Source organism: Suillus paluster, assembly GCF_016628075.1.
Source record: "Suillus paluster strain FC165 chromosome Unknown EDB91scaffold_52, whole genome shotgun sequence".
NCBI classification, from domain to species: Eukaryota; Fungi; Basidiomycota; class Agaricomycetes; order Boletales; family Suillaceae; genus Suillus; species Suillus paluster.
Genome location: NW_024537612.1, coordinates 141776 through 157025, shown reverse-complemented (window position 1 = coordinate 157025; position 15250 = coordinate 141776). Strand labels below are relative to the sequence as shown.

The 15250-nt window shown below is 49.1% G+C and overlaps 6 protein-coding genes across 6 annotated transcripts; 4 read left to right on the top strand and 2 right to left on the bottom strand.

The window, feature by feature from the left end:
• Positions 1 to 857: 857 nt before the first annotated feature.
• Positions 858 to 1635, bottom strand: EDB91DRAFT_1148457 (Erg28 like protein-domain-containing protein). Its single transcript, XM_041319334.1, has 5 exons — positions 1540 to 1635; positions 1353 to 1487; positions 1203 to 1293; positions 1031 to 1149; positions 858 to 979 (listed from the first exon to the last, which is right to left on the bottom strand). The coding sequence occupies exons 1-5, from the start codon at positions 1562 to 1564 to the stop codon at positions 927 to 929; spliced, it is 423 nt and encodes a 140-aa protein (XP_041174410.1). The 5' UTR covers positions 1565 to 1635; the 3' UTR covers positions 858 to 926.
• A 74-nt stretch (positions 1636 to 1709) lies between these two features.
• Positions 1710 to 4966, top strand: EDB91DRAFT_633435 (uncharacterized protein). Its single transcript, XM_041327956.1, has 2 exons — positions 1710 to 2223; positions 2272 to 4966. The coding sequence occupies exons 1-2, from the start codon at positions 1771 to 1773 to the stop codon at positions 4822 to 4824; spliced, it is 3006 nt and encodes a 1001-aa protein (XP_041174409.1). The 5' UTR covers positions 1710 to 1770; the 3' UTR covers positions 4825 to 4966.
• Positions 4967 to 5052: 86 nt separating this feature from the next.
• EDB91DRAFT_1148452 (uncharacterized protein) lies at positions 5053 to 7041 on the top strand. Its single transcript, XM_041319333.1, has 7 exons — positions 5053 to 5163; positions 5216 to 5227; positions 5285 to 5335; positions 5406 to 5465; positions 5519 to 5956; positions 6011 to 6174; positions 6238 to 7041. The coding sequence occupies exons 1-7, from the start codon at positions 5095 to 5097 to the stop codon at positions 6932 to 6934; spliced, it is 1491 nt and encodes a 496-aa protein (XP_041174408.1). The 5' UTR covers positions 5053 to 5094; the 3' UTR covers positions 6935 to 7041.
• A 155-nt stretch (positions 7042 to 7196) lies between these two features.
• On the top strand, positions 7197 to 8011 carry EDB91DRAFT_1251280 (uncharacterized protein; the record flags this gene model as incomplete). The annotated part of the gene is made up of 2 exons (XM_041323360.1): positions 7197 to 7419; positions 7482 to 8011. The coding sequence occupies 2 exons, from the start codon at positions 7197 to 7199 to the stop codon at positions 8009 to 8011; spliced, it is 753 nt and encodes a 250-aa protein (XP_041174407.1).
• A 230-nt stretch (positions 8012 to 8241) lies between these two features.
• On the bottom strand, positions 8242 to 10353 carry EDB91DRAFT_1251279 (uncharacterized protein; the record flags this gene model as incomplete). The annotated part of the gene is made up of 9 exons (XM_041323359.1): positions 8242 to 8607; positions 8660 to 8786; positions 8849 to 8913; positions 8965 to 9219; positions 9275 to 9334; positions 9394 to 9827; positions 9889 to 9909; positions 9971 to 10214; positions 10282 to 10353. 9 exons carry the CDS (start codon positions 10351 to 10353, stop codon positions 8242 to 8244), a joined length of 1644 nt encoding a protein of 547 aa, XP_041174406.1.
• Positions 10354 to 12843: 2490 nt separating this feature from the next.
• Positions 12844 to 15245, top strand: EDB91DRAFT_1148443 (uncharacterized protein). The gene is made up of 16 exons (XM_041319332.1): positions 12844 to 13227; positions 13290 to 13299; positions 13361 to 13380; positions 13440 to 13472; positions 13527 to 13623; positions 13684 to 13712; positions 13768 to 13798; positions 13858 to 13890; positions 13959 to 14035; positions 14087 to 14141; positions 14192 to 14287; positions 14357 to 14473; positions 14526 to 14566; positions 14618 to 14643; positions 14694 to 14831; positions 14887 to 15245. The coding sequence occupies exons 1-15, from the start codon at positions 13165 to 13167 to the stop codon at positions 14827 to 14829; spliced, it is 864 nt and encodes a 287-aa protein (XP_041174405.1). The 5' UTR covers positions 12844 to 13164; the 3' UTR covers positions 14830 to 14831; positions 14887 to 15245.
• Positions 15246 to 15250: the final 5 nt, after the last annotated feature.

The following is a 15250-nucleotide window of genomic DNA, read 5'->3' as shown; positions in this document are numbered from 1 at the left end:
CGCTATCTACAATCTCACTCAGTCCTGGGCCCTGGCTCATTAAATATTCCGCTTGGCGACAAATCATTATAGCGCTAGATCTATAATACATATTTGCAAATCCGAATCGTCCAAGTTGTTGGAAGACACAACTAAGATCGTTGTTGAGTGCTGAGCACTGAGCACTGACAGAGGCGGATGGTTCACCAACGGAAATATGCGGCACCATCGCGGGGGCACTAGAAAAAAGAGGGCTTCTGCAGGGCTTCTGCGACAATGTCGTGGTGTTACTTGCATAAATACTTCTGTGATACAGTGACATGCTGGAGCGCTGAAACGCGCGCTCTCATTAGCGCTCAATGACTTGCCAGTGTGTGCGGCAGTCCAACCTGTGGCACTTCTTTGGAGTGCTTCATTACATACGTCGTAAGCGAAGGGACGGTCGAGAATTCAGGGAATGCCCAAAGCGAGTCCAAAGGAACTTGAAGCCAATGTCGCACCGCACTTGACTTCGCGTTTGTAGTGGTCAGTATGGAGCGATGCTTTGGACCTTGGTGACTAGTTATCATGCTGCGTCAACGCTGCTGTTACGTGGCCATCCGTGCTGCCTCGATATGCAGCTCCTAGGAAATGCTGCCCATTGCAGTTGTAGTGACGACGCGATAGCAAAACAATCCCGTTCTGTGACCTGTTGGGCTTGGCGAGCAGATAGACGTTGAAATAAATGCCACGTCTCAGAAACGCTAATAGATCAATGGGGCAACATGACGGCGGCAAGTGGCGTTATCGCACTTCAAGCTTCCAAGTTTCATTGGCTGATTGCCGTGGACTCACTGGTCCGCGTAACAAATGAACTTGCAACACACGCTTCCCCAAGGTGTGATCAAACACGGGTATAGATGGTATCAATATCCTCAGTATTCGTCATATACATTCATCCAGTCAGGTTAAGGTTTGACATAAAATTCATACTGTTTCAACATCCAAATCAGCGACGTAGCTGTAGGTACAGGTGAGTATGCGTAATGAAAAAGATTCACAGGACACGTACTGGAGACAATCACAGGGCTTAGGGCAGCGCCATTGATTTTAGCTGTACGGAAGAAGCAAATCTCAGAGGTGAAGTGTCCAAATGCGATAAGGTACGAGAGGAGAGCCATATCGTAAATGCTTAAAATCGTATCCGGTTAACCAGGGAGACCCGCACAACGGGAGCGACGCACGTTTTGTTATTGATATTATACGCTGCATATCCCCGGATGACCGCAGAGGTTATTGTCCAAGCTGCGAACGTTCGCGCTTGAAGTGCTGTGACTGGAAAGATCGGAGAAACATCAGTCACCTGGTAGCGTTAATGTAAAACTATATCCCACTTGAAGAAGAAGGAACACCAGTATAAAGCCTGCGGGTCAGCTTTAGTGTCGCAAAGTTCTGAATGGTGTTGAACACAGCCATTGTTGCGACTATGAGTTGCCATGTAGGCAAAAGGCCTTCAAATTTTGGCAGGTCTAAAGCACAAGTTGTTAAGGACGCTTGGAGTAAGAGCAAGTGTTCACTCACAATCCAGCAGCATTTGAGTGGCCATGTTTGAAAGGACTTTCAAGCCTTCAAGGGCGTACTAGTACGTTGAAGTTGAAAACGTTCAACAAACACTTTACATGTATAAGCTTATGTAATTTTCCTTAAACTGCTTTTTGCTACTAGTGGATGTTTTGCAGGTCCTAGTTTGTGTAGTCCCCATAACGCTCAATTGGTACTTTGTCCTGGACGTATGAGCCAGCGACGAAACTCATGCCAGAACCCTCCTCCTCTAAAATTCCTGGGACTTCACGCTCGAATTCGCTTGCAAGTACAATTAGCAACAGTGGTGCGAGTCTAACTCGCCGTTCGCGGACAACGAAACGAACGCGAACGGTAACCACAGAGTCCCGACCAGATGGTGCAGAAGAAGACCAGGTACTGGATATCTCAGCTGCGAATAGCGCAGAACCATTTCCTAGTCCGGTTCCGACAGTTTCTTCCGAATGTGTATTGTCCCCGGTTACTACGCGATTCGAAACTAGATCAAGTCCGGTTTCGAGTCCAGTGAACTTGCAAACAAATAGTGATCCAGAACGGAGTGGAGGAACATTTGGCCCTGTAGGAGGCGATTTCCACGTGGTTGTGTCGCAGGACGCACCTTCAACCCCTGCCGAAAGTCAACCAGGCTCCCAAGCACTGGCAGGGTTCACTCCAACCATTCCTGTAAGTTCAGTGTATTTCCTTTGACGAGCGGAGCTCACGAGGTGCTAGATGAAGGGCAAAGGTCGCGGGAATAGAGCAATGCTTACGTCTCCTCCGTCTGCCTTCCGTCCCAATCCCACCGACAGCGACCATGCGCGAAGTAGTGTCCGTGACTCCTTGCTAACGCAACAATCATCTACATCTTCCTCGCTTTACCCTCTCACTACCTCCATCGGGACAGAGTCGCCTCCTTCTCCCCTTTCACCGACGACACAAGACCATGGCGTTGTCATTCCAGCTTTCGACATCGATGGACCACCAACAGTGCAGGAATTCAATGCGGACGATGTCTCATATCGTCTTCAGTTGCTTGTGAAGAACAACTATTTTCTTCCTCCTGCTCACTCAAAGCCATCTCCGGCCGACTTTGCACCGTGTGTAACCACATGCAAAAAGGCAACCTCTCCTGCATTTCTGGATTATTTCCGAGTCGGAAAATCCAGATCTAAACCCGCTAGCCCAGATTCCTACGATGGTTCTCCGGTGTTGAGAGTGACATCGGACTCTACGATCGTATCCGGCTATGGCCCTCGCGGCGCACCACAAGCTTTTCGTTCACCGAAGAGTGTCCAGCACATGGCACGTGTGGTCGTTGTCCGTGAGAAAATGGATGATCTTGTCGCTGCAGCAAAGCAAGCAGAGATAGACTTGAAGGGTCGAGACGTTCCCTCAGACCGCGATAGGGGTGTGCGAAGACCCAAGGTTGATGTGTTTGATGGGATCATTGATCCCACGGATGCAGTTGACGTACCTCCCCCGTCGGCCAACTACACTCTAGCCTTGCAGGCCTCAGCACTTCATGGACTGGGAATCGAGGACTCCGTGGGAGCAGCTGTGCTAGCGGAGCGCCTACCTCCTCCAGGTAGTCCTGGACATTCCATAAGTCTTGATCCACAAGAGGAGGCGTGGAGAAAGGCTTTGCTGCATCAAGTTGTTGGACACTCGCTCAACAGTTCAGCAGTAACGTTGTCCACAGCTCCGTCCACCCCAACGAGGTCGCCGCGCCATCCACACTCGTCAGAGTCACTTTATCAGCGCGCTCTCATGCACCCGCGGAGGATGCTAGACAAGAAGATCCTCGAGAATCCGATAGTTGACCACCATGAGGAGCCTGAGCCGCCAATAGCACCCACTACGGGCGAACCTTCGGGAAGAGATCTTGTCGCTCGTCTTCCGGCCCCGGAACGTGTGCGCTTATCCAGCTATACTCCACTCCGAGCGGAAACCCCAGTCCCTCAAACCCCTCTTGCGCCGCCGCCTCGCCGACAACTCGGAACCTCCCAGTACTCTCATTCACAATCTCATCTTCCCGCAGGTTCTACAGAGCTGCGCCGAATACTTCGCAAATCCTTATCTTCGCCCATACTCTCCGATTTCTACGAACTGAGAAGGGGACCAGAGTGGGCGAGAACGCCGATGATGACTCCGCCACCGCTTCCATCATTAAGTGTATCTCCTCCGCCCTCGCATCGCATGAGCAGGATGACTGCGCTGACTGGTCTCTCTCGGTTTACGGATGACTCGACTGGTTTCGATGAAATCCGTTCTCGTCCTTCGCTGGCAATCTCATTGCCAACAACCGATGGGGGACGTCGGCCATCGTCTTCGGAGTACTCACAACCGTCTCCAACTGCGTCTGCCTTCAGAGATAGATGGTCAAATGGCTTTTATTCCGCGAACTCCCAATCACCTTCGGTTGACCCTCTGCCGCATTCGCGAGATTCTTCGGCGTCGCCGCATCCTCTAATCCCTCGTCCTTCTACCATGTCCCCGCCACCTAGACCCTCTTCATCGATAGCAGGCATCGCTTTGTCGCCCCCACCACATCGTTCTGGAAACCTTCGCCAGCCCCGACATTCACGACTCCATGAAGCATCATCCTCAGAATTTAGCCAAGGCACCTTCCGCTCCTTTAACTCATTTTCTCCCATGCCTAGTCACAGCGAGACCCGGGGCCATTTGCCTCTGCCACTTGACGTCAATGTCTCTATCGATAGCTTTGCATCTGGGATTCACTCTGCGCCACCACCTTCATCACCAGCCACCTTTTTCGACCACATTCAGAACCACCCGAATGCTATGGATGACCTGGACGATTCTGATGATAGCAGAAGTGACATAGACCAGGATATGCCTGTGTACCCTGTACCCTCTCCCCATCCATCACTTATGCAGCTGGGCAATCGCTCTACCCCCAATCTTGCCAGGGCTGCGAACGAGTCGCATTATCAAGGGATTCCGACTGAGCGGAACCAGCCCGTGGGCAACGTCCCGCATAAAACTCCATACTTTACGAGTGTCAAGGCATCGCCGAGCTCTCTCACCCATCTCACGCTTGCGCAGCACTCACAAGAACATCTCACAGTCGACTGTGTGGCACCGCAACGGCCGGACACACCTGGATCGGAGAATGTGCGTCGCTGGCAGAAGGAGCAGCAAGCACTGGCAGAGTCATCGAAGAGATTGGATGGGATGCTGATCCAGCATATGGAGGCGGAGAAGGATACGCTGAGGAGAATTGCACAGACTGCAAAAGTATCGAAACCCCTTGAATTATCTTAGGACTCGTTTTGCTATCCTATTTACTTACCACACCCCTTGTTTTCTTGCTGCTCGTTCATTGCTTGTATTGTACATGAGTACTTCCGATACCTACCATCTAGTTTCTTACCGGAAGTATCTGATGAGATTAATGAGTGAAACGGTCAATTAAGTATTTAAGGAGTTGTGCTCGGCGTCAATTACAAGTCATGCAGTGCATGCGCAGAGGGTTACGTAGCGTTCTGACTCCGCTCCTTTCAGTCGAGCTCGCTTCTGTCTGCAACGTTGTTCATGACTGGCAGCAATAACGATATGGAGAAGACGAGCGAGCACCAGAAACACTCATACTCGTGGCATCAGGTGAGCCAGGGAACTCTGATAATTAACACTTCATTTGGCTTACGCTACCTAGTCGCATGATCAGGTGAAGCCAATGGGGTAAGGGTTTGTTTAGCAGTCCTGACACTTGGGCGAATTCCAGGCTACAGTCTTATTGCTTGTTCCATATGAGACCTCAAGAGAGGATGTTGTTGTAAGTATAGTACTGTTGCATTATTCGCCGTGTATAATCTCATGTTCACCGTGGTTGTTCACCGTGGTAGGTGGTTATTGAGCGCAACTACCTCCTGGCCGGGGTTAAAGGGCAACAACCCATCGTGAAGGTAAGCCTTCGCATCGAATAGACGGATTTGCAATCTTTAATAGCCATTTCCAGGGTCGTCTTTATAGCCACGTCGACGTGGCAAACTCGGCGTGGCAACTCGAACCTCGCAGCTCGCGTCTTTCCGCTCGAGAGCGAACAACGTCGACCATCTCGACGACATCAACCCAATCTTCTTTCGCCTTCGTATCCGATCCAGAAATTTCAAGCAGCTTCGCCGCTTCCCTAGAGAGTGGTCAAGTGTCAGACGCAGAGGAGATTGTAACCCCTTCACCTGCACTATCATCGCCTATCTCCTCGGCTGACGAGCATACGAGTGGTTCAGGTCACCAGCGTCATTCTATTCATGCTACCTCTGGTCCTGCATCGCCTTCATTGCCTGTACATGTTTTATCATCATTCTCCTCTTTGGAATCACTACATTCCAACTCAGGAAGACTCGTGACACTTCATCTTGAGAAGGAACAGTCGATCATCTGGCCGTCGTTAATTGTGAGCTTCCCTTGTTTGGGTCTTCTCCATGCTTGAGCTCACCTAGTAACATAGCAAGGACCAATCCCCCAGGAAATTTCGCCATGCGCTCCTGTCCCTATGCTATATGATTTCAGCTTGGAGTACAAATACAATATGGATCCCACAAGTCTCGTCCTATATGCTATAGAACTCTACGACATCAGGAAAGACAAAGATGAAGCATTCGAGTGCTTTGTGTATGTGATCCTGGTTCTGAAAATCCATTCCGTGTATGACTGACTGCTTGTTTGTCTATGCAGACGAGCATGGCATCATGCCCACCTCCCATCTGCTACAATGAAGCTGGTTACACACTATTTGCCTATCCAAACATCACTGGACCACCTTGATGCATCTGAAGAAGGGCAACGCGGAACTGTCTCCTATTATGTTCAATGCATTGGCGGCCCGACGGGCCTGTCCAAGCTCTTCTTGGAGGCTGGTCTTCTTCATCTCGAAGGAGCGGCTTCTGTCTTCCTTTCAGCATCGTATTCTACGTTATCGTCCATTAGGATGCCGCCACAGCCACAGCCAGGAGAAGGCGGTACAGAAGCATGGAAGCGCGATAGGGAAGCCGCAGGTCGATACTTTGAGCGTGCTCGCGCTCTGCAGCCCGATCTCGACATTCCTGTCCTTCCTGATGAAGGCATTGCACATCATGATCTCGGGAGCACTCACGAACTGGAGATGCCATCTATAGAGATCCATCCCTCTGCCTCAGAGAGTGTCTATTCTGGAGAGGATTCGCTGTATTTAGAACAAGTGATCATTCCACGCCGAAGAAGGCAGAAGAAAGAAGAGCTTATCTTCATGGATGAGGTCAAGGGCAAGGATGACATCGATAGCGCATGGTACCTGTATGTCCCGAGCCTAGTGGGTGCCGGCACAGCGCTGCTGGTCGTGGGCGTTATAGGCGCCCTCAGCCTCTCGTCATGGAGAAGAAACCAGGGATCTTGATGGGTTTCTTTCGACTCACCGTTATCAGTGCTGTATTTGCTTTGTTATGTATGTAGACTCACTGCTCGAGTTATTGGTTTACTTGCACAATGCTATTGCTTCCCTATACTAGCCGCGGGCATCCTCAGTAAATCCTATATTTTGTCACAATAGGCGCTAAAATTCAGATCATGACTGGTGTGCGGTTGCGCGTACACTCTAGTCACGATCTGAATACTTATGTAGTAAATCTCCTGCATTTATCCCGCATCTCACCCTCGTCATGCACGGTACCGCTTGGTCTAAAGCTGCAGGCTCTGTGCCCTCAGACCGTCTACGTTCCGCACAGCGCCAACAGCATGTTCCCCCAAAACAAAACAAAGGAAAAGGCATAGCCCAAGAACCTCCCAAAAGCAAAGCGATCCGCAAGCTCGAATCGCTCGCTGATGGCGTTCGCAAGTCGTCTGGCAGAGAGAAGGATCCAAAGGGCGGGTGTTTCTGCCAAGGTAAAAGGCACTACTGACTCGGATCTGTGCTTATAACGCTGAGATACCACTGTTGAGTCCAGCGAGAGAACACGAACTTTCTCCTTACACCTCCATATGTCGTGGTTGTGGGTTGATCCTATGCGCTATCAATCTGCCCTACTACGCATGCTCGCATTGTTCTGCGGTGCTCCTCTCAGACATTGCGCGTTCCTCGCTTTCTGCCCGCCTTAATGAGGAGATATCTAAGCAAATGTCAAAAGAGGAAGAGCAGAAGGAGCGAGTTGTTCAGCAAGCACGCGATGCGGAGGGCGCATTCCCTGTTCTCCCTGGCTCTGTCACACAACCAGTTCCGTCGAGCACGCCCTCGCGTCCCCCAGCCCAGACGCACAAAGTATTATCTCTAAACTCCAAGACGAAGAAATACACAGTCTCATCATACACGAACACCCCTGTCCCATCCCGTCCGGCATCTCGTGCTGAGTCCGAGGAAGAGGTTCACAGAATCACTGCACCTTCCCTGGAAGTTGACTATGTGAAGAGCAAACCTGATCGAAACCATCTATGGAACAATATGCGTATGGAAGACCTTCTTTATGTTCCCGTGAAGTAACAAGCCGGCAGTGCGAAAGGAGATTACATGGCCTCTTGCATAGTAGAGGGTTAATGATAGGCTGAGGTAGCGTAAAGAAGAGTGCCACTTGGTCACACACACAAGATACATACAGCAGAAATATCAATAATCAAGTTTGGGGCCCCGTTAAATATCAATAGATGTATATATAGCGCGAGAGCCAGATCAAAAGCAAAACCGAAAACAGTACATACATTTCATCTTCGAGATCATGGTGGCTGTTCTGGGAGTAAAGTGAGGAGTTCTTCCATATCGAATTTGACCTGGTCAAGAGCTAGCTGCTTCGCGGTCAGTTGAGCCCTGGCAACCTCCAACCCCTCTTCAAGTCGCCTGAGTTTCACAGGATGGGGGCTGGACGGGCGTGGTGGGGGACGAGACGTTGGGATAACAGGAGACGAATTTCTTTCAGGTGAGAAAGGGAGTGGAATCAGGAGCGGGTCCATAGGGGAGGATGTTAAACTAAGATTGTTCCAAGATAGAAGAGCGATAGGCTGTAGAGGTGTCGCCAGCTCCATGTTTTGTTCGACGTCTATAGCATCATCCATATGCTGAACGTCGTGTGTGTGATAAAGACTCTGTTAATTTGGTGAGCTGCAGTGTCTCTCTTGCGTGGATGATGGTACCTACTGGTGACTGCCGATGCAATGACAGCTTGAGAGCGTCGATTTCCTTAAGCAATTCATGTTCGCGAGACTTGGCAGAACTTCGACTATGCTCAAGTTCTTGTTCGAGTCGAGAGACCTGAGAGGCAAGCCTAGACCACGGTAAATCGATTTGATGAGAATGCAGATGATATGATGGTGCTAATGAACCTACCTCACGCATTCCTCCTCGATAACCAAAATTTGTGGAAAGTCAGGAGGTTCCCCTCCGTTAGACACCTGGAAAGATTATTCAGTGCCATGACGTAGTGGCTGGCGCATGTCACGAACTCTGCGTGCCCTTACGGCCACCTCAACAAGTGCCTTCCTCTCCACTTTAAAGCCCTCAAGCTGGGTAGCATAGGAATTAATCTGGTCATCCAGCTGCGCAATAGAGCGCAGTGATACAGAAGTCGGGAGAACTGTGGGGCGATCGTGAGACCATATTTGTGTGACTACAGGTGAGCCAGCTGGCAGAGTGGATACTAGATTCGGTGATGTCAAATGGACTTCGGTATTAGTCGTTTGAGGGGGCCTCGGAGAGAACTGGTTGATCCTGATTAACGGGAGAAGCTCTTCTTGGCGGTGACGAGGGGCCAACGGGTGTTGCATCTGCTGAAATGTATGGAGGTGATCCCGCGGGACCGCGCGCGCGCTCAAGCTACGGCAAGTAAACAATCAGTAGGACTGTATGAACGGTGAAAAAAACGAAACCCTCACTTTTCGTGCCAAGCCTCGTATTTCAATTTCAAGAGATTTGTTTCTAGTGTTGCTGTCCGCTAATAAACGGAGACAGTCTTCATCTGTCATGGATTTTGGAGGGGGTATTTCGCTTTCAGAGTTCCGGGGTTGGCGTGAACGGTTTAGCGGTGACTTGTCCCTCTTTGGATGGTGTTGAATAGATGCTTCTAACACGGCCTCGCGTGCAGCTACTTTCGCCTCGAGTTCAGAGATACGGAGGTTGGCTTCTTCCACAGCCTTACAGTGAGCTTTGCGCTCGTGGTCAAGCTCGGTGCGCAGCCTAGTGATGACAGAAGCACCGTACTCCAAGATTTCCTCAGAATCCCTGCAACTTCTATCGCTGGATTTGAAATGATTTTCAGGAAGTTGATCTGGGTGTATTTTTCCAGCGTTCAGTGCCGACGTCTGCGAAGCTACAAGGAACGGACGGACGTAGATGTTTTGTTATATCCATGCGACTGCAAGGCCACATACTCCAGTCACTGGACATCTGGACTAAGAAAAAGCACAGATGTATGAGTAGCAGGCATGCACTCGTCGACATATCACTACACACCTTTCTGAATCAAGTCCTCAACGACATCTTTGAGATCATCCCGCTCGACTTCGAGCACTTTCGCAAAGGTTCTCCAACGTTCAATTTCATGGGACAAGTTTTCCGTCTCGCGTCCCTTCGCCGCCAAGTCGATTAGGTGTTGAGCCTTTAGAGAGTCCACAATGTCAATAGCTTGGAGGAGACGAGCCTGTGTCTCTGATGCTCGAGCAATATAGGCATCTATCCGGGCCTCCAGGCCAGCAATCTACAATGTATTTTTGATGTATTTATCAATAATGTGTTTCCTCAGCTGACGGTGCTACACCACTGACCTGTTCGTCTCTTTTTCGAAGGGCCGCATTTAAATCATCTTGCGTCAAAGTTCGTTGGTCCTTGTGGCCCATATGTACCTGGATGTATCATACAACAATTTATACATCCAGCCTGTCGTAGATATACCGCATGTAACAGTAGCTTCAAATTTCAAAGTTCGCGGAGACTCCAACAAGGTGAAGCAAGCGTGAGAAAAAATACATTGTTTCATTTAATACATTTAATGACATGTACGTAGACATCGAGTCCTAATTACCCAAGTGCTTACCAGCAGCGCTCTCCTCAAGTGACGGGTTTGAACATTAGACAAGGCTAATACCTGCTAATACCTTCACCCACACCCTATCTAAGGCGGCCGGTCACGAGCCTAACAGCGAATCGGGCACGCACGAACGTCAAAATAGACCTCTGATTCGCCATGATTCATCACCAACCCGCCTGCCTGACTCTACAGATACCTTAACTTTTACTTATAAGGCCTAGGCAGGGACTAGCATATTCCATGGCTGAATTCCGAAATGGTCCACTGTGGCCAGTCCACTGCGGCTAGCGCTCCGATTGAATGCTGCAGCACCCACGTCACCTATCAATGGAACCCTTTGTGAATCAGAGTACTTAATAATATTCCACAGTTTGATCTCGTATATATTCAGGTCAACCGCGCTCATGGCAGTCTATCAGAACTTTAGACTTCTCTCACTTGCTAGACTTGCTATTTTTGACTGTATCATAGACTTGTATTGGTACGAGCTCTTTGCCTTTGGGATTAGTGTCAGTCTGACCTTTAATGTTCGTAGAGTCATGTGTAATTTTGTTGTCCCCATTCGCACTTGCTTCAAGTGCTACCAAAACGAACCGCTTTTCGACGAGAAGCAAAGGCGATTGTCGCATGTGAATGAAAAGAATGAGGTTCCGTAATCCTCTATGCTTGAAAGTCATCTCGACTCATTACATTATTCCCAACAGCGAAAGTTAACGTATATGGCACCCCCCCAGGACTGCTACTCGCGCTGGTGTATTTTTAGCAGCGAGCATCCCAAGGTTTGCAGCTCCTGCCGGATTACTTGTAAACAAACGTCAGTGCCAAGATTTCCTGTTATTCGTAGAAAGTCTGACGTGTTTTATGTTTTGCAGGCACGGCAAAACACGCGAGATTCAGGGTGGTTCACCGTCATACGTTTGCCACAGCTGCGCCTCGTGCCCCCAGCAGCATTGCCCATCGCCACGTGGCGTATGCAATGATGTGTTTCGTCGACGGGAAACTGGATGGTTTGCTTGGTTAAGAAGATCTTCCGCCAGATAATGTCTGGCACATTCTCACTCACTACGCAGTACCAAATCCATCGCATAATGTTGCTCCTTCTGAAGAGTTTTGGCATTCACGATTGACCACTCAACATCATGACCAGAGGCATTTGCCACTCAACACGGCCCTGCGAAATCTTTACTGCCTTAATCCATCGACAGAGTCTGTCTCAATTTAAATAGCAACATTAATGTGACGCACGACTATGGGATCTAGGTGCGCCCCTTGGCATGTTTGATGCAGCCCATATATTCTTCGTAGCGCTGAGGTTGCTTCACGAGGTGGCCCGGTTCCCTGGGATGTCCGAATGTAAAATTTGACTCAGAAGCTACTTAAACTTGTATTCTTTCTCTGACTGCTATTTCCCACCTTTCCCCTTCAAAAATCTGTATTCTCTAGCCCGTCGGATGCTCGACTTGGGAACATTTCAGTGGAGCGTACAACAACCTGGTAACAATATGTGCGGGAGATTGTTCAAGTCGTCCGATATCCAAATTGTGAACAAGAGGTCTGAATAGACGACACGCGGACTCCTACCAGCAACAAGTCAGAAGCGATCGTTAACCTATCATATGTCGTGTCATTAACCATGCTGACCTGATTTTGATTCCCAGATAATTGGCGACGCTATGGCCCGTGTGATTGTCCCCTCAGCTCGACGCACCGGGTGCGTGGCCACCAGTGACGCAAAACGAAGCAGGTACGGATGTGATGTATGTATCACAACGGTAAGCATGAAGCAGGACGAGGCAAGGTTCAAGGTCTGGTCTTGTGAAACGAGAAGCCAGACAGTAAGCCCACTAAACAACGTGGTCTTCCTGCCGGAATTGAAGGTGCTGGACAATTGGAGACAGGCATGGAAGGAAGTGATTTGTCACATCTTGTCATTGTCAGCTGTGCATAGACTTGCACGTAATGTTCCGTGACTGGAGTCGGGGAATTGCCCTCCGGTATGTAATTATACTTCTCGTAATGTGCACAACTAGTAGAAGCCATGGTGGTGAGAACTAAGAACCACGTACACTGTATGTATGCGGGTTTCGGTCACCAACGGTGTCACCCCCCCCTTGATCATATGGTACTTAGTACACTGTATATACAAGGCAAGGCCGTCGCCTCACAGCATCGATGACTTGACACAACTGGCAACGGATCGGAATTCTCAAAGATCAATTCATCGATGCTATCCAGGCTGCTAGTGCTGGTTCAATTATACTTAAACCTTGGATGACATTCGGCGGCTATGTGTGCTTAACGCCTTACAAAGACATATCCTAAACTTAGCACAGTGCTGCATCGATATGCAAATGATTGGAAATGCTGGAAACGCGGAACGTTTCTATTGCTGTACCATGAGGTAAGCACACCGTACACTGGCTAACTAACTCCCTGCTGACAGGTTGAGTTCTCCGAGTCGGACTTGGCGTCCTTCAAGTTGCGCCTGGATCGTACTAAACATATTTCTTCGCGAGAACGTGCATGATGACACCAGATTGCAGATTTGCGTGCGGTGCATGGAGTGAAGGCTTCTCTTATATCAACCTGCAGTGAAGTCGCTTCTTTGACATAATTTAGTATGAGTGCTGTAAGTTCGTGGCAAGCAACTCAACTTGAAGCTGACGCGCTCTTGCAGCTAAACGTGAGTGCGAGTCCTGCTATCGAGTCCAAGTCAATCCTGGATCACTGATGTGCTCGTCCAAGTACTGTTATGGTGCAGCTTTTATCCATTACCAGTTGCTTTCATTGATGATTCATTGTGTCTTTCTCGATAGTTGCACTAGTATCGTTTTGGGTGAGCTATAGAATTTACAACTCCTTGGTAGAGACTCATGCTTTTACTTGGACATTCAGTTGTATGACTACATACTGTGCATGTCCGATGCGGTAAGTAGAAATTTACTTGAGCGTCCTAGAGTCTACTGATTTATAGTCGGGCAGGTCACTTTTATCGCCGAGTCTCGATGGGGGATCGGCACATTTCTGTATCTAGCTTGCAGCCACTTGCCCTTTGCCTACCTGTCACTGAACATGCTCGGTGAGTTTTCAGCATTCATTTCCATTTTTCCTGGGCCCTCATGCTGATGGTGTCTTTCAGTGGTTTTTCAGCCTGATGCCCCTTTCCCTGTATGTGCAACTTGAAGCGGCGCAGACGTTTGAATTCAACCAATCTCAATCATAGCTTTGCCGTTCTTATATCATCGCTGATATCTGTGAGTCTGGTGACACTTTGCCCAGACATGCACTGACTCTGTGTCTAATACATCATCAGATGTAGGGTTACCGATAATGATTTGCGCTGAGTGTGGGTCCAACATTCGAACTAACCAACAGTCACGGTGATTCTGTGCTCTAACACTTGCATTGGTTCAGGCATCTTCCTACTCAGGGCATATGCAGTATGGGAACGGGAGAGATTGCCTGCGGTGTTCGCAATCGTGAGCATCATTGTGAGTCCGATATGTGGAGTTTGCGACCGATGTTTGACCCATCTTCTGCAGGCCTATTTAGTGCCAATCATCGTCTGCCTACAAGAATTTACCTCGTCAGTCTCCGGTGTGTAGTTGCACACTTTGCCTGCTAGGCTCCTGACCTCTGTCATACAGGAGAATGCTGGATCCCTGGCGTTATCGGATATCTGGATAAGGAGACAAGTACTAGAGTATATGTGGTGTACGGCTTGCTAGCTGTTGCCGAGTTACGTTCGTATTGGGAGCTGGTGCTAACACGAGCTGGACTGACTGCGCGCCCCTCCATGCACATAATTTCAGATGTCTTGTTGTTTCTACTGTATCGCATCGCCAATGGTTATGGCGGCTGGGGGATCGACAACCGTCTCACACGGCATCTCATGCTACACAATCTGTTGTATTGTGGCTGCGGATTTGGTTGGTACTCGCAGATTAACAAATATCTCTTGCATATTCATTTACGTTATAGCCTTTTCTCTCAGCGTTGTTCTCACCACAATTTTTCTCCCGGTAAGTCAAGTATGTGTGCATTTGAAGCCGCTGCATTAACACAAGATTTAGTTTCCAGTTGCACACGTAGTTACAGAGTTTGTCCATTCACACCTTGGGAGAGGTGATGATACTTATTCGGCAACAGGTTTCAGGTCGTTGTTCAAACCGTCTTGGTCACGCGAATGCACAGGGTCTTCTGGAGATCGGACCGCGTCTCTTGTGGTATTAACACAGATACCTCTCTCACAACGTGGATGGCAGCAACCCCAGATGTTATTTGACGGTGCGCTTCCTCCGCCAATCATCATGATCGTGCAGCTGACACCCAATCGATAAAGAGACAATCCTGCTTGGAATCCTCTAAATCTATGCGACCATTGCGCAGACTCTCATGCAGGCGAGGGTCAAAGATGGATGACGGACGGACAAATTAATAGGTCGGGTCCATGTACCCACTCACCCACTCTTCCACTTGGATTTTTTTTTTCAACGTTGTTTATAAATCTTTTTGTGGAAGAGAAGCAGTAGAGAGACGCAATTCATATACCTCAACGTACGATGCAGTACATGAGCACGTAGCTCCTCAAAGGAAGTCAACTCAGATTGACGGTACTGGCTTACGCAAGCTGGCATCGCCACCATACCACGCGAACTAATCTTCAAGATTATTTTCTTGTGAACGCTGTAACTTGACCCCAAAAA

Coding starts and splice junctions, on each gene's coding strand:
- EDB91DRAFT_1148457 (XM_041319334.1), bottom strand. CDS start 1,564: ATGGCCACTCAAATGCTGCTGGATT. Junction 1,488..1,539: donor CACTCAAATGCTGCTGGATT/GTGAGTGAACAC, acceptor CTTGTGCTTTAG/ACCTGCCAAAATTTGAAGGC. Junction 1,150..1,202: donor TATAATATCAATAACAAAAC/GTGCGTCGCTCC, acceptor TACGATTTTAAG/CATTTACGATATGGCTCTCC.
- EDB91DRAFT_633435 (XM_041327956.1), top strand. CDS start 1,771: ATGCCAGAACCCTCCTCCTCTAAAATTCCTGGGACTTCACGCTCGAAT. Junction 2,224..2,271: donor GGTTCACTCCAACCATTCCT/GTAAGTTCAGTG, acceptor ACGAGGTGCTAG/ATGAAGGGCAAAGGTCGCGG.
- EDB91DRAFT_1148452 (XM_041319333.1), top strand. CDS start 5,095: ATGACTGGCAGCAATAACGATATGGAGAAGACGAGCGAGCACCAGAAA. Junction 5,466..5,518: donor GGCAACAACCCATCGTGAAG/GTAAGCCTTCGC, acceptor AGCCATTTCCAG/GGTCGTCTTTATAGCCACGT. Junction 6,175..6,237: donor GAAGCATTCGAGTGCTTTGT/GTATGTGATCCT, acceptor TTGTCTATGCAG/ACGAGCATGGCATCATGCCC.
- EDB91DRAFT_1148443 (XM_041319332.1), top strand. CDS start 13,165: ATGAGTGCTGTAAGTTCGTGGCAAGCAACTCAACTTGAAGCTGACGCG. Junction 13,624..13,683: donor CCTGTCACTGAACATGCTCG/GTGAGTTTTCAG, acceptor GGTGTCTTTCAG/TGGTTTTTCAGCCTGATGCC. Junction 13,891..13,958: donor GATAATGATTTGCGCTGAGT/GTGGGTCCAACA, acceptor GCATTGGTTCAG/GCATCTTCCTACTCAGGGCA.